Source organism: Phyllopteryx taeniolatus, chromosome 18, assembly GCF_024500385.1.
Source record: "Phyllopteryx taeniolatus isolate TA_2022b chromosome 18, UOR_Ptae_1.2, whole genome shotgun sequence".
Classification (NCBI taxonomy): Eukaryota; Metazoa; Chordata; class Actinopteri; order Syngnathiformes; family Syngnathidae; genus Phyllopteryx; species Phyllopteryx taeniolatus.
This window is the reverse complement of record NC_084519.1, coordinates 17,911,306-17,933,256: the sequence shown is the minus strand read 5'-3', so window position 1 is coordinate 17,933,256 and position 21,951 is coordinate 17,911,306. Positions and strand designations below refer to the sequence as shown.

The 21,951-nt window shown below is 42.2% G+C and overlaps 2 protein-coding genes across 5 annotated transcripts in view; one reads left to right on the top strand and one right to left on the bottom strand.

Moving 5' to 3' along the window:
• The first annotated feature begins 419 nt into the window (after positions 1-419).
• On the top strand, positions 420-7,263 carry LOC133468087 (pro-opiomelanocortin-like). Its single transcript, XM_061753527.1, has 3 exons — positions 420-697; positions 5,611-5,746; positions 6,103-7,263. Exons 2-3 carry the CDS (start codon positions 5,639-5,641, stop codon positions 6,727-6,729), a joined length of 735 nt encoding a protein of 244 aa, XP_061609511.1. The 5' UTR covers positions 420-697; positions 5,611-5,638; the 3' UTR covers positions 6,730-7,263.
• A 286-nt stretch (positions 7,264-7,549) lies between these two features.
• The window catches only part of efr3bb (EFR3 homolog Bb (S. cerevisiae)), a 34,506-nt gene continuing 20,104 nt past the window's right edge, over positions 7,550-21,951 (bottom strand). For 3 of the 4 annotated variants that reach the window (XM_061753525.1, XM_061753523.1, XM_061753526.1), the window contains 16 exons: positions 20,206-20,340; positions 19,701-19,779; positions 18,235-18,370; positions 17,999-18,160; positions 15,933-16,044; positions 15,242-15,293; positions 14,955-15,127; positions 14,748-14,823; positions 14,506-14,667; positions 13,037-13,168; positions 12,891-12,958; positions 12,689-12,816; positions 12,223-12,314; positions 12,038-12,086; positions 9,915-10,151; positions 7,550-9,845 (listed from right to left, as the gene is read on the bottom strand). In XM_061753525.1, coding sequence (XP_061609509.1) covers positions 9,766-9,845; positions 9,915-10,151; positions 12,038-12,086; positions 12,223-12,314; positions 12,689-12,816; positions 12,891-12,958; positions 13,037-13,168; positions 14,506-14,667; positions 14,748-14,823; positions 14,955-15,127; positions 15,242-15,293; positions 15,933-16,044; positions 17,999-18,160; positions 18,235-18,370; positions 19,701-19,779; positions 20,206-20,340 — 1,873 coding nt within the window. In that variant the 3' untranslated portion in view covers positions 7,550-9,765. The remainder of the gene's footprint in view (positions 9,846-9,914; positions 10,152-12,037; positions 12,087-12,222; positions 12,315-12,688; positions 12,817-12,890; positions 12,959-13,036; positions 13,169-14,505; positions 14,668-14,747; positions 14,824-14,954; positions 15,128-15,241; positions 15,294-15,932; positions 16,045-17,998; positions 18,161-18,234; positions 18,371-19,700; positions 19,780-20,205; positions 20,341-21,951) is intronic. The other variant, XM_061753524.1, reaches the window with a different exon arrangement.

Here is a 21,951-nt window from a genome sequence, read left to right as displayed (position 1 = left end):
CCCTTACACTGTCAAATGGAGGCTATTTGTTAGCCTGTCTATGGCATTTCTCATTATGCCTTAGCATTAAGCTATCTGATTTAAAGGTAAAGTTATGTTTTTTTTTTAAATACACGGTATGTAATTTGTTTTATGTTGAGAAGAATATTTCACTGTCTGCCAAATTGATTTGAGTTGCGTTCACTGCCACCATGCAGCGCTTGTAATTTTCTGCTTGTAAGTCAAAGCAAAAAAAAAAAAAAAAAAACACGTCTATCTGGAAAAACACGTGAGTCGGGTCAGTCGTATCTCAAGGCACAGCTGTATCAGCGTTTAGTCGGAACATTACATCTTTTTTTTTGTGTTTCAGGGACAATTACGGGAGGAAGTCAGAGGTCAATTCTCAAGGCGCCGTCACCTACAGTGACGTGAGCTGTGCGACTGATTAAAAAAAAAAAACCCCAAAACGTGAGCTAACGCACACACTGAAACACATGCACACACTAAGAATCGATCCCCCGCCCACACCGAGTGGGAGATCCCTCACGTCCATCTCACACCCGAGGCCTTGAGGCGCTCTATAAAAAGAGCTGAGAGCACACAAAGACTGAGCGCAGAGCAGCTGAGAGGTGCCGCATAAGAGTCACAGCGCACTACCAAAAAAAAAAAACAGATACAGAAAGAGACTACCAAAAAAGAAAGCATTCACTCCGTAAAGGTAAGAACATTTTCACTTAGTTTTTTTTTTTTTTTTTTTTAGGTTTAGCAGGGATGAGTGAGTGAGATCAGCTGATTGCTTTGCATGCCTTTCTACTTAAAATGTTTCTTTATATTAAAAAAAAGTGAGAACAGAGTGTTTAGTAAATCACGGCTTGGTTGCGACCTCAAAGATGCAAAGAAACGCAACAATTTCCCGATGAGAAGAAAAGACCGCAGCTGGTTGCATAACCTATCTGCAATATTTCAGTAAAACAAAGACTAACGAATGGGAGGGATGGTCACTCTTAAATATTTAGCAGAAGGCGGACAGGAAAAATATGAAGTACAATATCAATCAGAAATTTTGACCAACATTCAATTTTGAAGTCATGAAAATAGAAATAATCTCTTGTCATCCTCAAATCTCTATGAATCCACTCAACGGCCCCCTCCCTTTTTTTTTTCTTACTCTAAACGGTAAGTGTGGAGAAGAGAACAACTTTGCTTGAACAGTGTTGGCAAGAAGACTGGAAATGTAGTTGCTTACAATTACAAGTTACCTTGTTGAAAATCTCATAGTAGTGCAACTATTTACATTTGATTACATTTTTCTTCATTTGGGATGAATGCATCAACAGGACCCTTGGATGTTTCCTTGAAAAAAAAGTGGATTAAAAGCATAGATCATTATTTTGGAATTAATCACATATTTGTTCTAAACACAAGCAATAAACGGATAACAAAACTGGATAGGAAAATATAAAACAAAACAAAAAAACAAAAAAAACAGACTTAAGCTACTAAATGTTAAATACAAGTGAACTCTACTCGGGCATTGATTGTTCCGCATAGCAGGAATGGTACTTGTAGCACACTTTGAGAGTGACCGCCTCAGACAAAATGGGCCAATAAGAGTTTTGACTGACTCTGAAAATATATAAAATATAAAAAAAAAAAAAAAAATGGAATTAAAAAATGAAGAGGAACGCAGCAATGCATTGAAATTGCAAAGCTATTGGGTCATGATCACGAAACTATCAAAAGAAGTCGCAAGGAACAAATAACTTCCAAAGATTTCCAGAGACTCAAGCGTGAAGCGACTACGAAGCGGTTGTCCTCCAGTCCTGGCATAAAGTATTCCACAGTGGTAAGCTATCTGCTGTAGCCATAAAGTATCAGGCGTTCAGTCCTCAGGGACATGGTCAAGGTAAGGAAGGCTGAAATCTGACCACATTTGAACAGGAGACATGCGTTAAAACATCAAGGCTCGGCCAAGAAATACTTTCTATTCAGACGCCGGCAAGGTTAGGGGCGGGATTTGGGATATCATTCAAAAAAAACATCGAGTTGGGCATTTTCAGGGTGAAGGAGAACTTCAAATCAAGGCCCGCAATTACTGCCACTTTTTAGGGGACAAATTTGAAATCTCGCTTGAAAACATTTCTTTTTTCAACGGACGTATTGTTGTTCACACTTTTACTTGGTGCTATTGTTGCTCTGATAATTGGTCCTCTGCTACAAAATGTTGAATTTTTTTTAAATCTATTTTATTTTATTTTTTTTACTGAATATTATATATTGTATGTGTTGATTGTGTAATGTATCATTATCATTATTACGATGACGATGATGTGCGCGCACTCATGGCCGACAACGAGGCGCTCTAAAGTGGCCACGCCAGCAGACTATCTGAACGGAAGATGTATTTTCCAGGCGTAGGCCTAGCGAGCTAGCTAACTGAAATTGTTGCAATTGTGCCAGATAACCGCCGATGCCAACGAGCACGCTCGAGTTCTTCAATATTGGGGGAGGGGCGACTCATGGCGAGTGCGTGTCATTGGGCGCCATTTTAGCCACGCCCCCAAAAAATCTGGAAAACTGAAATGATAAAAAAAAAGGTTTAACGCTATATCTCCACTACTGAGTACAACATAGTTCTCAGTCGTTGCCTGTGTTTTCATCCATGATGAATATCCATATATGAATATTACGATATTTTTGTAACGTAACTTTTTTGCCACAACAAAGAAGAGCTTTTTTTTCTCTGTTTATATGCTAACAGTTTCGGAGACTTAAAAAAAAAAAAAAAAAAAAAACTAACTTTGCAAAAGGGATTTTTTGAAAATGGCTACTTGTTGACTTTTTCGTGTCTAAAAACCTAATTTCGACTATATTCTTGTAACGTTATGACTTCATCCTAACATTACAACTTGATTTTTGGAACGTTATACAACATTTGACGAGTTTATTAGATGACATTACAACTTTAATCTCTTAACATGGGTCTTGTATATTTCTTGCCATTTTATTTGTCGGTTTTCATTTCTGTGAAGTATTTTGTGTTGCATTTTAAAGTATGAAAAGTGATATATAAATCAATTTTACTTGATTTGAATACTCAAACGCAAAAATGTCGGGCTGATGGGAAAAAAAATAAATAAATCGAACGAGTACGTCATATTGAAAACATCAATGGTGGAGCACCGTCCTGTGAGTGAAAACTTAACTTGACCATAATTAAGTCTAACAAAAATACCATTTTTGACTGAGTCGTTAACCGCTAAATATTAACATGTAGAACTACACCGCGGTCTCGTAAAGCAAGAATTTAGCAGGATTTTATACAAAACTTGACCGCAATTATGTAAAGGCAACACACAGTATGTTAGGGCTCCCTTGAAAATCTGTTCCTTTAAACCCTTACCCGCTTAAATTTAGGATCAACTCCAGCATTCTGGCATCAAATCATAATGAGAAACATTTAAAGTTAAATGTGTTGGTTTTCTCACCAGCAAAGAACAAACTGTTATCCTTGACATCTGATTTAAAACCGAGTTATCCATCCATTTTTTGTGCATATGTAAAAATATGATGAGGCGATTATAAACTTATACGGCCCTCTGAGGGAAACTGTAATGACGACGCGGCCCATGACAAAAAATGAGTTTGACGCTCCTGCTTAACCCATTTAATGTTATGATCAAATACAGTGGGACCTTGACTTTTAAGTTGAATACGTTCCGGGAGCAAACTCGGCTGTTTACCCCGCAATTAGTTCAGTGTTGGCATCTGCTCCGAGCTCCTCGCGTTTTCGTTTTGCATCTGTCCCGTTCAATAAACGGCTGAATCGCCCATATTTGAAGATCGCAGAGCAAATTTTGGCTTGCAGCACACACCAAAAAAATGTCAAATCAACTCAATAAACTTGGGCACTTGTAATTGAACGTACCACTGCGTAGAATTTTACCATCCATCCATTCATTTTGTGCACCGCTTCTCCTCACTAGGGTCGAGCAAACCATAATTAGAAACATACATGGACATAGCTCAAGTTCAAATATGTTGGTTTCACACTAATTACAGTGATTTCTTTATATTAAATACAACAAAATTCTCGTTTCGTATGACAGCGGATAAATCCATGCACGAAGCATACGTTGATGGTGGTTAGCAACTTTAAAGACCTTTTTACAATCAAAAAACGTGAAAAAGGAAAGCATCTCCACTAGAACTTGAGTCATTGTCCTCAGGCTCTCATTACGAGGCCATTCAGACGTTATGTACCATCGCTTTTCTTCGGCGTGCATGTAACGTGCATTTGCATTCACGAAATGAGGGTGAGCCGACAGCAAGCGAGGCCACGCCTGCTACAGGTTTTCTCACCCAGCTCAAGTGTGTGTGTGTGTGTGTGTGTGTGTGTGGGTCCCACCAGGTCCAGTAAGCCTCTTAACATCAAAAATCAAAGGCAACTTTCATTCCGTGTAGCGACTGGAATGTGGATCGAATCGAGGAGAATCAAGCACAGGTGCTCTGAGCGGGGCCTTGAGATGCGACTGCCTCGGCTTGCTTGGCTGATTTGTTTTGTCTTGAGATAGGAGCAGAAAGTTAAGATTTGAGTACGCTTCAGAATGCCACCCGTAGATGGCGACAGAAAACTTCACATCTGGCCACCATCAGTTCACATTGGTTTCAATGACAATTTGTTTAAAAAAACAACAACAAATGGTCTCAAAATGGATGAAAGGATGAATTTATATATTTTTTAAAAACGTCTGAAAAGTGTATCCAGTGGACCCCCGCATACTCCGCACCTGCAGATGCACCTATTCATGAATATATATATATATATATTCATTTTCCATCCATCCATTTTCTGGACCGCTTATCCTCAGTAGGGTCGTGGGCATGCTGGACCCTATCCCAGCTATTTTTTCCAATTAAATTATTATTTTTCTCTCCCCCCCCCCCCCCCTCCAAAACAGCTTATTAGCAGTTTCTTTGCTTCTTCAAGAATTGGAGGATTTTAACCCCCCTCTTTTTTTTTTTTTTTTTCAGTGCAATTATGGGCGTAAATTATCCACAGAATTTTGCGATTGGGGGTCAAACGCAATCCCTATCCCCTGCGAATACTGGGGGAGCACCGGACACGTTTTTATTGTACAGCAAACTAATGAATTCATCCAAACATAGTATACTCAAATTTAGTGTAGTGTAAAAAGCATGTGTCATTTTATTTATTTGTATCTGAATCACAACCAGTTTTATTTTGGATCTAAATGCGTTGCAATGTTCAGTTGTAGGACTACTTTTTTTGGTAGAAACACAGCGCATCTTTGCTTTTCTTTTTTTTGGGCATGTATTTCATTGGACAGGGTACAGTGCATTCATAAACTTGAGCATCAATGTTCTTTCACCCTCCAATTAGTTTTTGTTGTTGTCCAAAAACAGCATGGAGAGCTTTTGGAATGAAATGCCAAGAAAACTATTCTTTTACTCGATTTGCTTTGTATTGGGTGTGTTGTCAAAACGGACCCTGCCTGAACGTCACAGTGATGTTCGAAAAATATTGGAATGAAGGATGTTGAAATGGAACAACACAGATACCAACGATGGATATTTTTATGGATTCTGTCCACTCATGTTGCCTTTTAGGTTCAGCAGCTGCGGACCGGACTTGAGCATGGAGCATCCACGTTGGTTGTCGGTGCTGCTGGTGGCGTTCATTTCCATCCCGGCGCTGGGGTCCGAGTGCTCCATCTGCAAAAAGCTCAACAACGGGAGACTGCTGGTGAGTCACAGTGAGCCTCATTCGCAAACTGTCATTGAATTTGTTCTTATTCTGCAAACAAATTTTGAACGTCCTCAAATATAAAAACTCAATTTCCACCATTGTGAAATTTCTTCTTTTCATTTTTTGGGGGCCATTTCTTGCGACATTTAACCCTCCTTGCCAATCCCTTTTTGAAGCCTTTTTGGCCACTTAGGGTGCTATAAAAATGCAGAGGCAGCAAGAAAACCGGCACCCTGTTGAGTGAATTGTTTTTAACGTCGCAAAATTGTAACTTCAAAGGCCAAGTCAAAAGGAATACGTGGAATGGAATCTTGTTGACGTTCTCTGGCATTTGTGTGATTGCGTCCATCTAGGACTGCCTGGAAGTCTGCAAGTCAGCGAGCCAGACCGAGTGTCCAGATCTGGGAGAGTTGGTCCTCAACATCAGCGGGGAAAATAAACTCCTCCCCCGCCTCGTCAGAGTCAACACGTCTCAGACGGACGGCAAAGTTAAAGCCGAAAAGCGGCGCTCCTACCTGATGGAGCACTTCCGGTGGAGTAAACCCAACAGGAACAAGACCAAAGAACCCAGAGCGGGGTCTGACAGTGCCAAGCGGGGCTATTCCATGGAGCACTTTCGCTGGGGTAAACCCCCCAGGTACATGACACCTGGAAGCAAAAGCTCCAAGAGAAGCCCCTACGCGATTGAGCATTTCCGATGGAGCAAACCCTCCGGCGGCATACGCAAACCGGTCAAGATCTTTTCCTTCCCGATGGACAACGGTGGTTCCCCAGAGGCTATTTTCCACCCTCAGTCTCGCAGGCATCTGACAAGCAAGGAGGATGTCAATCAGATCCAGGTGAGACCACAGGGGATGAAGACGCGCCTACCAAGGGGCAGTCCACAGATCGGCAATGTCGATGCCAAGAACCCTCCGAGAACGCTGGTCGGCATCTTCAAGGGCATTCTTCTGAATGATGTGCAAAGGATAATGGGCTGAGTTTGGAGCCCGGACGCTTGACTTTTGCATGGTTGCTATCAATAACTACCCAGTTTTCGTCATTGGCATGTTTAAGGACGATCAAGCATGTATCATCAAGTATGTCCGAGTGCTGTTACTTTTCTTTGTTGTAAATGTCCGTAATAAGATTATGCCATTGTTTAAACCATGGCTGTCAAACTTCTGTTCAAAACTTGTTAAAATGATAATAATCCAACATAGAGAGGCAATTGCTCGCATGTAGGGTTCCCTCACAGAATGCACAGTATTAAGTACGGGACAAGAAGTGGAACTGTTTACAGGCTAGTCCGTAAACAAGCACAGCGCAGCTACGTTCCTGGCTGGCAGACAAAAATTCAATAGTGCAGTACAACCGCAACGCCGCATTTCAACATTTGATCACAGGCACTTTAGATGGAGCCAACTGCATAACAAATTATATTATTAGTGTGTCTATAGCACAGTAATTCACCCTGTTCAAACTGCAATTGTCGCATTTAATAAAATCTGTTCTTATTTAGACAGAAGATGAAACAGTCTTTGTTCATTTACAGAAGCAAATGTGAACCAAACCGTGACCTTAAAAGCAAGGCCCATACCAAACCGTGATATTTGGCATACACCGCACGATATTACAGTGAAGCCTTATATATATATATATACACACACACACACACACACATATATATATATATGTATATATATATTTAGATATAAAAACACATATACAAACCTGCAATATAATTTTTGTTGAGTAAATTCAAAACCGCACAATAAATTCCTGGTGTGACAGGAAAAAGACGAGAGAATCCAAGCAAAATGATTGTAGTCGACTGGCAACTTTTATTGTAGAACTAACACATTATAGGAGCATGCAACGTCAGGCAGGACACACCGACCGCTAAGGCATTTTTCCATTCACGTCCCAAAAAACAAAATAAAGCTGCCTTGGTCACTAGGTCCTCCAGTTTTTAAAGTGCAAAGTTCACAGAATGAATTTTTGACCTGCACGAGCACTACGTTGTAAACAAAGCTATCCATGACTACATGGGGGGAATGACAAAAGTACGCCGGGTCTGGGAAATTAGAAGAGAATCACATCCCTTGGGACGCTTCATAGACAACTTGGACGACCAAAGGTCACAAGACATGACTGCGAACCGCAAACAATAAACAGAGACAACAGAGAAGCGGAAACCAACCACACGAACATGAGGATGTCCATTAACGAGGGGCGACCAGACCGTGTTACACATGACAGTCGGACACAAACGGGATCAGACCGCCTTAATTCACGGAAGCGGCAGATAATAGATGAACTCTCACAGCACCACAACAATGGGAATTGTTGATTCGCACACACAGATCCAAACATACACAGCTGCTACCGACAGTTGTTGGCTGAGAGAGTGTTTCGTTTTTGTTCAAACTTTGGCATTCTCACTTTTGAGAGGCTTCCACTCTAGCCTATTTCAGTTGTTGTTTGTTTTGGGATGGTTTCTCACTTTACTGTAGTTTCCTCTTTTGCAGGTAAAACGCATACTCTCTAGGGTTTAAGTCTGGCGACACTGACTTGGCAAGGCTAAAACCTTCCACTGTCTTGTAGCACAACAACAACTGGGATTGTGGGTTCAGGTGTTGTTTTCTTTGTCTCCTCTTCTGCATGCTCTGTTGGGTTTAAGTCCGTCAAGATCTACTAAAACCTTCCACTGTCTCGCAGCGGCACGATCTAAACACATACAATAACTGCTAGTAACAGTTGTTGGCTGAGCAAGTGCTTCATTTTAGTTGGAACCTTTGCATTCCTACTTTGGTGATGCATTTTCAGGCGCTCGCCGAAGCACTTTGACCATGTGTTTTGGGCCGGTTATTCACTTTAGTCTACTCTTTTGCAGGTAAAACCCATGCTCGATTGACTTGGCCAGACTAAAACCTTCCACCGTCTTGCAGCACCACAACAATGGAAATTGTGGGTTGAGACATACGTATGATCGAAACACATGCAAGAACTGCTACCAACAGTTGTTGGCCAGGCAAGGGCTTCAATTCTGTTACAACTTTTTGCCTTCTAATTGTGTGATGCTTTTCATGCTTTCACCACAGCCTGATTCAGTTGTTTGTTTTGGGCTGGTTACTCTCGTCAGTCTCCTCCTCAGCATGCTCCATATGACGAAAGTCTGTTGGAATAGACCAAGCCAGACTAAAACCTTCCCCTGTCTTGCAGCACCACGATCCAAACACAAGAACTGCTACCGACTGAGTGCTTCATTTATTGCCTGTCTTTGTTTGTTTTTTTTGCTTTTAACTACCTGCGACTTGTTTATACACATACTGCCGATGGCTTAGAGTTGGAAAGACGCCACAAAACGGAGGCGTCAACCTGCGCATCATGAGTCAGATCGCTATGGCAACACCACAAACCTAGACTCCAAGAAAACCTGAGCGGAGACAGAATAGGAACATTTCTGATTTTTCTGGATTTACGAGGGCAGCAGTTACATATTTTAATTCGTCGCTGACAAGAAAAAATTGTACTAGCTAAAGACTTGATGGGCACTAACAACAGTTAAAATTTGAGCTCTTATACAATATATACACATACCTACACGCACATACTTCTTGACTGTACATGAGCTTAAAGATTTATATAGTTCTCTCTATGTATACATTTAGACAAGGGGGACCTCTTGTTGAACTTTGGGGAAACCTATTATTCTACTGTTAAAAAGTAATAAGAATAATAAATAAGGGTAAAACAATGGCCGGGTGGGAGGATGGACAGCACTTTTGGCTCAAAAAAAAAAAAAAAAGGTTTAACAAAATCAGTGCAGAAGACGGAAAAGATTGTCCAAGATATTCCTACCATGGCGAGCTAGAGGAAAAAAATGGCTTGTTCTTGAGATTTTGGCTTGCCCCAGGTGCATGTTTTTTCACCTTTTCCACCAAAAAACATCTCCAGCTGTTGCAGTTTCCCCAAACGGTCGATGAAAGGTTCGGTAACTGTGCCGTCTCAATACACGCAAAGGTCAGGAAACTTCATCTCGTAGATGGGCACCGAGCGAGTCTGGTTCTGGCCATAGCCGGACGATAAGGTCCCAGACGGACTCGGCGGCGGCCTGAGAAGAGATCGTCGTCGTCTTCATCATCTTGGAAACTTATTGATACAAACCATCGCTGTCGCTCACCTGATTGTAATCTCAAAGATCTGGTTGAGTTTGCTCTGCAGCAGCGTGGCCTGAGCAGGACAAAACAAGAAAAACAACGCGTGAGGGAGAAAAACAAAGCATATGTGGAAAGCAGATGTATCTGTTGTACCCGAGCGCCGCAGTGGGCAGCAATCTCCTCAAACGGAGCTTTCTGGAACTTTTCCACCACTTGCCTCCGCCGCTCCCTCTCCTGCTCCTCCATGCCCACGCTGTCCACTAGGGGGAGAGAGAAACAATACAAGAATCCATCAGGTGTGGGGAAACACTTCCCGACCGGGGCCATTTCAGGTACAAGAACGTCCTGTATAATCAGAATCAGAATCATCTTTATTTGCCAAGTATGTCCAAAAAAACACACAAGGAATTTGTCTCCGGTAGTTGGAGCCGCTCTAGTACCACAACAGACAGTCAATTTACAGAACACTTTGGAGACAGAAAGACATTGACACAAAAAAAACAACAACAAAAAAAACTGAGCAGTAAAGGATTGCTAGTTAGCTGGTAACTGGTAATAAATCCATCTGTCCATTTTCTGTAGCGCTTGATTCATGTTGCATTCACAACGATGGACAATTTAAAGTCTTTAATAAACCTAACATGATTTTTTTTTTTTTTTTTTTTTTTTTTTTTAAAGAAGCAGCCAGAGAACCAGGAGAAACCCCATGCAAGCACGAGGGGAATATGCAAACTCCACAGAAAGGTGATCTTGGCCATTTCCAGGGGTACTTCAAAAACAAACTTTGCCGCTTTTATTGTTCTTAGAATTGCAAATGCCCTTGTTTGCTGTAGGTTGGCCACCCATGATACACTCGCAGCTACAAGATTGTTTGCATGAGCCAGTGCCTCTCACGATTCATCAAAGAGAGGCCTTTAGTTATTTGACTTCCTGCAGCAATAGATGACTGCTGCCATATGGGCCAGTGTCGGTTGTCTCAGCATTTTAATGAGTGCTTTGTTATGCAGTGAATTATGAATTACACTCCCTAAAAGGAACGGCGGGGCCAATTCATTTATTTTTCCTGTGGACTGAAAACACATGGCTATGACGCCAAAAGATACAAATATTTCAGCTTTTATTTGCAGGCAGTTGCATCTGGATCTGATACTCAACTTAGTATTTAGGGTGGGCGAGAAGTTAGCATGTCTGCCTCACAGTTCTGAGGGTCGTATCTCAAAAGGTCTTAAAGCCATTAATAATGCAATAAATACGACGATGAGTTGACTAAGCAGTGGAAATGAATCTGTACGCAACTTAGCATAATTTCTCGTGTATAATACGCACCCCCCAAAAAATGTCAAAAGTCAATAGTGGACATTATACATAGGTAAAGGGGAAAATGAAAAAAAACGTTCACATTTTATAAATGTATGCCGCCATCTAGCGGTTATGAAAAAGCTGTACACCTTCATTCCAATATGACACCGCCACCTAGAGGTTATGAGGTTATGGTGTAGCCTACACTTTTGTTCCAGTATGACAGGGATAGGTAGGAATGTATATATGTACAGTTGTGCTCTTAAGTTTTACATACCCTGGCAGAATTTGTGAAATATTGTTTTTTGTTTACTTTTTTTAACTAGGACTGATGACTGAACAACAACCATCCTTAATTCAGATGTCCGACCCCACGTTTTCAACATAAAAAAATAAAGGAATTGGCCTCAGCGCTCCTTTTGGAGGGGTTTTTATACCACTGTTTCCCAAATGTAAACATACTGAAATAAATCATGCATCGCCATAACATACATAGGTACTAACAAACTAGTGGAAAACCTGACCGATACAAACATCCTCTCCATTTTGACAAGCCCAAATTCCATGCCAGACAAATATGCAACAACCCTTATGAAAATTAAATCAGTCATGTTAATGCAATGTAATAAGCAATCCTGTTGGCATTGAAGCTTCCACTACAGCCATTCAATATTTGAATGAATAACCTATGTTTGTTTTCTGTCGAGAAACATGTCCAGCTCCCCACTTGCCAAATTCAATATGAATCGTCTGCGGTGGTCTGCCCATTCATTTTTTGTTTTTTTTAAGCAATTTGCACAGGGCTTGGGAAAGTGAAATACACTGTAGCGTGAGAGAGTGGACATACCGATTGCATTTTTCAACGTTTCAAAGGTGATTTCCTCAGCTGGAGTCCGCTGCAAAAACAGAAACGGATGCAGCGATCACAGTCGGCGCAGGATTGAAAGGCGTTACATGATCGACGTGATGATTTATTTTGCAAAGTCATCGCATGAGTTGGTGCAACGCATTAAAAGGAATTTGGGCTCTTACCTCCTCTTTCTCTGGACTGTTTCGGGACTCCACGTCAACTTGAAGTGAGATCGTCTCCCCGATGCTCTTTCTCTTTGACAGGCGGTCCTCATCTAAACAAATAAGTAGAACGGCATTGTAAAAATGTGATCTGAGAGGAAAAGATGGTTAATTTAAAGGGGCCTTGTTATGGATAATTTACTTTTTTAATGTATACAAATAATTACTGTAATTTCTGTTGTTCTTGTCCACCCATTAATTATTAAATTAAACACCCAAGTAAATATTTTATCATCTTCTTATTTCTGAAAATGATATAAAAAATTTGCCATGCTGTTACGTAACAGCAGGGCTAATTTACACGATAACCACACCCACACAGTTTCTCAGTCCATGACATGATCAGCTAGGAACCATAATGTCTCACATGGTATTCCGACAACTGGGAAAAATGCATAACATAGCTCCTTTAAGAATACTTCCTCACCAGTATACTGAGGGACATAGGGGGTCGCCAGCCGCTCTGTGTTGTAACCGCTGCCTCCGAGAACTTCCGTGATCTTGGACTGGAGGAACAGCACGTCGCCTTCTACCTTGTCAAGCGAGGAGGGGAGTCTGGGAAAAGGGAGGAGAGGTGTCACATTTAATGTAATGTAAGTGTCAGGGGAACAAGTACAGCGTGGACGTACCTGGGCACATCAATAAAGACATCCTCAGGCAACAGGTAAGGACTTTCTTTTTGTCTCACTTCGATCACCTGAGGAGGAGAGGAGTAAGGCGCGTGTGAAAAATGAAAATGTATTGACAATAGCTGCTTAACAGAAGCCTAACTGACCTCATGTATGTGCTGGCAGAAGGCTGGGACAGTGGTGAGCTGGCAGATGAGATTGAGGTAGGCGGCAGCGAGCGCATGGACTGCACAGCGGTTATAAACAGGTAGCGCCTCATCGGTGGACAAAGCCAGGTCCTACATGGGGGGTTGGGGGGAGTGGATTTAGTAAGGACCCCTGTGGAATGCCCACACTAACTTACATTCTAAAAACAGAAAAACATCAGAATTCATTTGTACTGTATCGTGATTCACAACCACTGTGCTCGGCAGTACATTAGCGTGCCATGAGAGATCATAACATCATAATCACAACATAACCAACCTGCGTATCCACCTGTTGCCACAGAATGGCATACACACGCTGAGTAAATAAATGTGAGTATATTGAGACAAGATCACTATTATTTCAGTAATATAATTTTTGTGACATTTTTGTTTGGTGGCGCGCCATGAGATTTTTCTAAAAAAAAAAAAAAAAAAAAGTGTGCCTTGGCTCAATAAAGGTTGTGAAACACTGCATTAGTATACATCACTTTTATCACCTCTGGGTTTTGTTCCTACATGGGAAAGAAAATAAGAGAATCTAGTAAGGATCCGGCGGCACGGTGTCCGACTGGTTAGAGCGTCTACCTCACAGTTCTGAGGATCGGGGTTCAATCCCCGGCCCTGCTTGTGTGGAGTTTCTCATGTTCTCCCCGTGCCTGCGTGGGTTTTCTCCGGGCACTCCGGTTTCCTCCCACATCCCAAAAACATGCTTGGTAGGTTAAGTGACAACTCTAAATTGCCCGTAGGTGTGAATGTGAGTGCGAATGGTTGTTTGTTTGTATGTGCCCTGCGATTGGCTGGCAACCGGTTCAGCTGGCAACCCCGCCTCCTGCCCGATGATAGCTGGGATAGGCTCCAGCGCGCCCGCGACCCGACTGAGGAGAAGCGGCTCAGAAAATGGATGGATGGATAGTAAGGATCCTTGATGAAAGTCCACACGCCACACCTGGCATTTTTAAAGCATCGGAGTTCATTTTACCACCTTTGAGTTTTGCTACGGGGTATATACTGTACAGAGAGATTCCTGCAATAATTTGTCAACCTAAGCAAACTACAACTGATTTTAACTTCCACATATTTATGCTAGCAATTCACATGTCTTTGCGGTAAATGTCCAGCAAACAATCGCCTCTTCTGATTATTTACGCATGGCACCTAATGAAAATACTCACTTTTGAAATTTACAGATCATTCGTGGCTTTAGGTACTTTCTTTTTAGTTTCTGTCATTTGGGTGCTGAAAAATAAGCTTATCTTACACACTTCACAGACTGAAAATATAATACCTTGTAATATTCAATTTAGAACTTTGTAATGGCCTTCATTTTTGCTATTTTCATTTACTATTTCGTTTTAAACACCTGCAGATAGCATATATTAATATCTAACTCCAGCTACATACAACATTTTATTCCATTCCATAAATACCTGCAGAGCGAGCGCCAGACGAATGAGGTCAACCACCACTTCTTCGTTGGCAAGCTCTACGCTGAGAAGACCGAGCAAAGCGAAGAGACTCTCGTAGTGCTGCCTGCCGCTACTCTGCTCTTTGCAGCCCAGGTAAATGTGTCGGTAAAGCTGCTGGCCATGCTGGGGACAGAAGGAAGGCGTTCAAGAACACACGGTCAACCAGAATATAAAACACTCCAAATTCCAGCCTCTTCAGCTACCTTTTTCATAAACAAGTTGTCCTGTCTGGAGCACTTGTCCACTTTAAGCTTCAGCACAGAGATGTCCGTGATAATGCTGCAAAGCAAAGCCAAGCGGAGGTTGTTTGGACAGTAAGTTTAACAAAGCCGATCCGAGCTTTGTTACCTACTATACCTCAAGTCGCCCACTGTCCAAGTGGGTGACTTAAGCGTCACATACATACACACCTTATGTTGGAGAATTTGGGCCGGTTGTCATGCCTGTCAATGAGACTAAGGAGGATTTGGAGCACCAGTAGCCGGACCTCGGGGTCTTCGATTAGGGAGAACGAGAGCAGAGGCTCCAGGAAGGAGCTCGGGAGCGCTGTAAGCATGTTGGTGGTCTGGAAACCTGCAGTCACCTGCACGTAGAAATGTGCATCGTCTCGTAACATACCGATTATGGATCATATCGTTGTTGTTTGAACCATTTTTGTACTGTTTACTGGATTAAGCAAGCAGAGCTGCAGACTTACCTGGACCAAGGACTTCAGTAACATAACCTGAATCATCCTCGTACTCTCAGGCCTGAGAAAGTATGCAAAACGTTAATCTCACAAATATTTAGGCCAAAGTAAGATTACAGTGGTGCCTTGAGATACGAGTGACTTGATTTAAGAGTTTTCCTGAAACGAGACATTGCTCGGCCAATTTTTTGCTTTGACTTGCGAGCGCAAATTCAACGTACGAACATTGTATGGTGGCAGTGAACTCAACTCACTTCACATCAAGCACCACTTTGGAGATTCTTCAAAAAAGAGGTTTCAAGCCGTTTAATGCCACTCCCACATCAAGCTTACTGTCAAACTAAACATCAAACAAAGAGAATTCCACCTTGTGCATTTCAAACAACCACATAGCTTAGCCTTTAAATCGACTAGCTTAACGCTAATTTGAACACATAATGAGAAAAGACAGAGACGTGCTAACAAGTAGCATCGATTTCACGGGGTTACAGTATAACCCTTTAAGCAACGGATATTTGAATACAAACATTGAGCAACACGTAGAAATAAAAATACTCAGAGAGCTTTTTTTTCTTTTTTTTTAAGAATACACGACAAACTTTCAGAAGAAATTAAACTCATATCTCAAGACAACGCGGTTTTTAAAAATAAAATGAAATAAAAAATAATTAGGAAATATGTATGCATAAATGCTGCCTACCCAGAGCCTGAAGATGGTAGTAGCGGGTGGACACCAGGGACAGGGATCTTGCCCATGATGAAGAGCATGACTTCAGACCTCTGGTAGGTTGGTAAAGTGTTGGCAAAGGAACCTGAAAGACAGAAGGAAGGGGTTAAAAAAAAAGACGAGAATAAGCAAAATAAAATTTAAATTCAAATGTCTTGGCAAGAGAGTCCTGCAATAAATTACTGAATGAGTAAACAAACAAAGTGTAATACTAATGTTATTTGGCAATATTGTAATACAACGCCAATTCCAATGAACTTGGGACATTGTGTTAAACACAAATAAAAACAGAATACAATGATTTGCAAATCATGTTCGACCTATGTTTTATTGAATACACTACAAAGACAAGATATTTAATGTTCAAACTGATCAACGTGATTGTTTTTAGCAAATAATCATAAACTTAGAATTTTATGGCTGCAGCACGTTCCAAAAAAGCTGGGACAGGGTCATGTTTACCACTGTGTTACATCACCTTTTCTTTTAACAACATTCAATAAACGTTTGGGAACTGAGGACACTAATTGTTGAAGCTTTGTAGGTGGAATTCTTTCCCATTCTTGCTCGATGCACAGCTTCAGCCGTTCAACAGTCCGGGGTCTCCGTTGTCGTATTTTACGCTTCATAATGCGCCACACATTTTCAACGGGAGACAGGTTTGGACTGCAGGCAGGCCGGTCTAGTACCCACACTCTTTTACTACGAAGCCACGCTGTTGTAACACGTGCAGAATGTGGTTTGGCATCATCTTCTTGAAATAAGAAGGGGCGTCCATGAAAAAGACGTTGCTTGCATGGCAGCATATGTTTCTCCAAAACCTGTATGTACCTTTCAGCATGAATGGTGCTTTCACAGATGTGTAAGTTACCCATGCCATTGGCACTAACACAGCCCCATACCGTCACAGATGCTGGTTTTTGAACTTTGCGTCCATAACAGTCCGGATGGTTCTTTTCCTCTTCGGCCCGGAGGACACGACGTCCACAATTTCCAAAAACAATTTGAAATGTGGACTCGTCGGACCACAAAACACTTTTCCACTTTGCATCGGTCCATCCTAGATGAGCTCGGGCCCGGAGAAGCCGGCGGCGTTTCTGGGTGTTGTTGATAAATGGCTTTTGCTTTGCATAGTAGAGTTTCAAGTTGCACTTACACATGTAGTGCCGAACTGTATTTACTGACATTGGTTTTCTGAAGTGTTCCTGAGCCCATGTGGTGATATCCTTTACACGTTGATGTCGGTTTTTCATTCAATGTTGGTTTTACATGCAGTGATTTCTCCAGATTCTCTGAACCTTTGGATGATATTATGGACCGTAGATGATGAAATCCGTAAATTCCTTGCAATTGTACGTTGAGGAACATTGTCCTTAAACTGTTGGACTATTTTCTCACGCACTTGTTCACAAAGAGGTGAACCTCGCCCCATCTTTGCTTGTGAATGCCTGCGCAATTCAGGGAAGCTCCTTTTCTACCCAATCACGGCACCCACCTGTTCCCAATGAGCCTGTTCACCTGTGCGATGTTCCAAACAGGTGTTTGATGAGCATTCCTCAATTTTCTCAGTCTTTTTTGCCACCTGTCCCAGCTTTTTTGGAACGTGTTGCAGCCATAAAAATTCTAAGTTAATGATTATTTGCTTAAAAACAATAAAGTTTATCAGTTTGAAGATTAAATATCTTGTCTTTGTAGTGTATTCAATTAAATATATGTTGAACATGATTTGCAAAACATTGTATTCTGTTTTTATTCATGTTTAACACAACGTCCCAACTTCATTGGAATTGGGGTTGTATATTTATTTAGTAGGAAGGATTTTTAAAAATATTTGGAGCGTTAAGTAGTCCATAAGGTATTACGCAAGTCTGAAAAAGACAATCATAGATGGCCACAATATATCCTCATAGATCATCTGGAATTTGTTAAACGTTCCACGCAGATATGGAATAAAAGCACAAAAATCTCTGAGGTAGTCTAAGTCCAATGTATCCGCGTGGGTTACAATGAAAGCATTGACGGCACAAAAATACACTCACCGATGGTTCTGATGACAGCCTCCTGCAGCTGTCTCTCCTCGTGAGCTTTGATGATCTTGGTGCCGATGTTGGTGCTGCCATCGTAGGAACCGGTCAGTTCGTAGTCCACGCTCAGACGGAGCTGTCGCAGCAGAGTGTTGAACACCTCCAGCACGGTGGGACCTACAAGGCGCGCACAAACACAGTCAGCAACAAACCAGGCGCATCCAGGTTCTGAACTGATCTAATCTTCTCACCGACTGAGCCGCTGGCTGCGATGGCGGCCGCCTCCAGCAAAACCTCAACTATCCCAGCTCGGATGGTGGCGGAATTCTTGCTGTTGGCGTCCAGATGACCGAGAAGTTGCTGGATGACCAAGTGGGAGTGCTGTGACTGAAAGAATCAGGAGGGGGAAAAAACATAAAATCAATACCGCTGCTGTGCAATAACAAGGTCCGACATTGGGGGAAAAGGGCGATCTAGTAAGGATCCCTGAGAAGAAGAAGAAGAAGAATCACCTTTTATTGTCATGAACATGCATGCATGCACACAAAATTTGTTCCCTGCATTTAACCCATCACAGTGAACACACTGGAGCAGGGGGCAGCTGAAGCGCCCGGGGAGCATTTTGGGTTATCAGTGTCTTGCTCAAGGACACCACAGACGTTGAGTCCGGGGGATGTTGGCGGATGGTCCAGTCGGGTTTTGAACAGAGGTCCCCCACGGTGGCAGGCGATGAGCTTAACCATTGGGCCACAGCTGCCCAATGTAGTGTGGTAGCGTGGGGACCTCACATTTTGAAAACATCGGAATTCATTAGTTCAGTGGTTCCCAACCGTGTGTGCCACGAGAGATTATCAGATGAGGCATGGAAAATTATCCATCCCTCCATCCATTTTCTGTACCGCTTATCCTCACTAGGGTCGTGGGCACGCTGGAGCCTATCCCAGCTATCTTCGGGCGAGAGGCGGGGTACACCATTAACTGGGCGCCAGCCAATCGCAGGGCACATACAATGCACTCACATTCACATCCAATTTCAATTAATTGCCTGTGCCAGTATGGTTTACGCTAATTTGCGCATCCAACAACACTGCTGCTCAGCTTAGCTTTTCCCTTTGACGTAATAATAATTCTGTGGAGTTCAGAAAATTGTGTCTTTTACCCCAGGTATCAGCGAAGTCCATCGATCCAGATTAGTTTTTTTAAACGCTTTTCCTAGGGTTGCAGAGGAATTGGGGCCTATCCCAGCTAACTTTGCGCAAAAGGCGGTGTACACCCTGGACTGTTGACTGTCTCAGGCCACATGTAGACAAAGACCCACTCACACTCTCATTCACGCCTATAAACAATTTTGAGTCTTTAGTGAACCTACCACATACGTTTTGGGCATTCGATACCAAAATCTGTACGGTACATAAAAGGAGTTAAAGTCACTTTTCCATTATGTTCCCTTTAATGCAACAAGCATTGACAACCCTGTGCAGGTCAAAATTGGTTCAATGAAATCAGCCCTTAAACTATAGACTGCACGTTTCAAATGTTAATGCATTGCTTTGATGAAATCGTTGGAATCCTTTTACCTGGTTACACAACGTCATAACGCTTCGACGTATCAAAACATTAGATATTTACATACAGTGATTTCTGTTTATGTGATGCTAAATCTGTCCCATAACATTTGGTTTTCATCGGTACAAAACGGTGTCAGCGTCGCACTTACCTGAATGGAGTACATGATGATTTTAAAGCAACGCACAGCAAAGGTCTTTCCCTGCCATAGAGAGTGATTGTCGAGGTGCCTTCAGGGACACACAGATGAAGAATACAGATTTCAGAAATGACTTATTCACTCAAATTATAACGGAATTTCTAAGACATCGCCGCAAGCTGCAGAGTGACATAAACGGCTAATCAACGCTAAAGAGATGTTCCGCACAATCTATCAAACACCATCAAGGTCACTTCTGCTTTGCAGCTGCTGCGCGCAGGGCGAACAGGGACAAAGTGAGGGAAAATGACAGAAGGCAAAAACCAGCACAGTGATGGATGGAAAATAGCTTTCTATCACAGCATAGGAAATGAGGAGAATGGAGATGAGGAGGAAACATGAAGCTTAAATATATGAAGTAGCGATTTCATCTTAATACAGAGCCGTGGAGTTTGAATTTGATTAGCAAAGGCAAGATCCAGAATAAAGTCTTTGTGTTGGGCGGAGGTCACTTTACATGAGCACAGGAGTGACAGCATTCTTAATGTTTCCATAGGCCGCTCGGCCTAGCAGCTCCCTGAAGCAGCGCTCCGTCAGCTCCACCGGGCTCTCTTTCTCCTTGTCTGACGCCTGCAGCGGAGAGGGGGACCGACTGGTGATGGGGGGGGGGAGAAAGGGCAGGGATGAGGTGAAGAAGAGAGAGCAATAGAAAAACAGCATTAGTTAAAAGTTTCTGCCTTAAAGCTTACAGAATTTGCAGGAAATCATTCATTCAAAGTAGAAAAGACTCCGGAAGTCTCCAAGCACTCCTGTCCAGCGTTTCAATTTCCGTCAGCTTAATTAAGACCCGCTGGTGCCGTTATTGACCAGCTTTTTGCGAACAACAGACTTCGATTTGGATCTCCTGTGACTGGCGTTGTGCATTTGTGTCCCTCTGTTTGCCGAGAAGGACCCCTGACTGAAGACGTAGAATGCTGTGTTAGCTCCTTGTGCTAGTCGGTGACTGGTTAGCTGCCATCGGCGCGTCATTTTGACAAAATGTAGTGTTAGTTGTTTTGTGTGTTGTGTTTTAATGTTTTGGGCAGTACCGTGGAACTAAATGTTTGAACATCTCCCTCATAGTTCTGAGGTTCAAATCTAAAACATGACATGAACAGGTTGATTCCTACTGATACACCAGTGGCAATTTATATTCCTAAAAATGTGACCATTAACATCATTTACAGCAAGGGTTTTGTTCTTTGTAACGTACTAATGATAGCCTGTTTAAATTCTATTCTTCCATTTGAATGTTAAAATGTTCCTTAAATATTGCTCATACAGTCAACCAAGGTTTCATGATGGCGAGAGTTATGAGTCTGGAACAGATTACTGTATTACAAATATAATGAATCTCAAAGGCAAATGTCAGTGGCTGCCATATTTGTACACAAGGATGTCGTTATCCTCAGTTGGTCCACCGCTTATTACATTATTCATCACAAACCCCGCACTGTCATCTCTCCTGCTGCGAGGGGTGTGCGGCTTCCAGTCTCACGGTGGCTACGCTACTTTGCTCTCCTGTACCTCATGTATAACTAGAACATGTTCATCCCTCAACGCTCAAGTGTTTGTCCCCCACAGACCCTGTGACTGAAATAATTACACACATACATTGTCTTTTTTTTTGACGTGTTGAAAGTCTGACGTTGACGAGCTTGCCCATGTGCCTGGGGATTAATAGGAAACAAGCACCATCTGCGAGCCTACCGTAATTAGACTTTGAGCCGAATGTGCTGGTTTGTTTTGGGTTATTGCTAGTGACTTGCTAAACTCACTGTGAGCGAAAACTGAGGAGGCGCAGCTTGATACAACCTCACGGATACACGGGCTAGAAGAAGAAAGGGGAGAGCTGTGTGCCTCTGCATTTTTTCACCTCTTTGTTTCTGTTTTTCCATCTTTTGCTTTTCTTCCTGTTGTCCTCTGACAAGCCAATCTTCTGTTATTCTCGATTCAGTACACTATTTCTGGTCAAAGTGAGTGTGCCGAGTGATGTGTGATAGTCGCGCTTAGACAACTAAGGCCTAAAAAAAATAAACAGCAGTAGGCGACAACATAATTGATGAGCCTGAATCTTGTTGGCACAAATGACAACTGTCTCTCAAAAACATCATCTCGAAAAACATGCCGCAACAAGCTTTTGTTTAAGTTGGTGATTACCAACCACTGCCATGAGAGAACATGTGTGCCGCAAGAAATGATCCACTTTCACTTAATTGGTCCA

Excerpts from the sequence above, each read along its gene's own strand:
- LOC133468087 (XM_061753527.1), top strand. The coding sequence starts at position 5,639 with ATGGAGCATCCACGTTGGTTGTCGGTGCTGCTGGTGGCGTTCATTTCC. Across the intron at positions 5,747-6,102 it reads TCAACAACGGGAGACTGCTG|GACTGCCTGGAAGTCTGCAA; the intron begins GTGAGTCACAGT and ends GCGTCCATCTAG.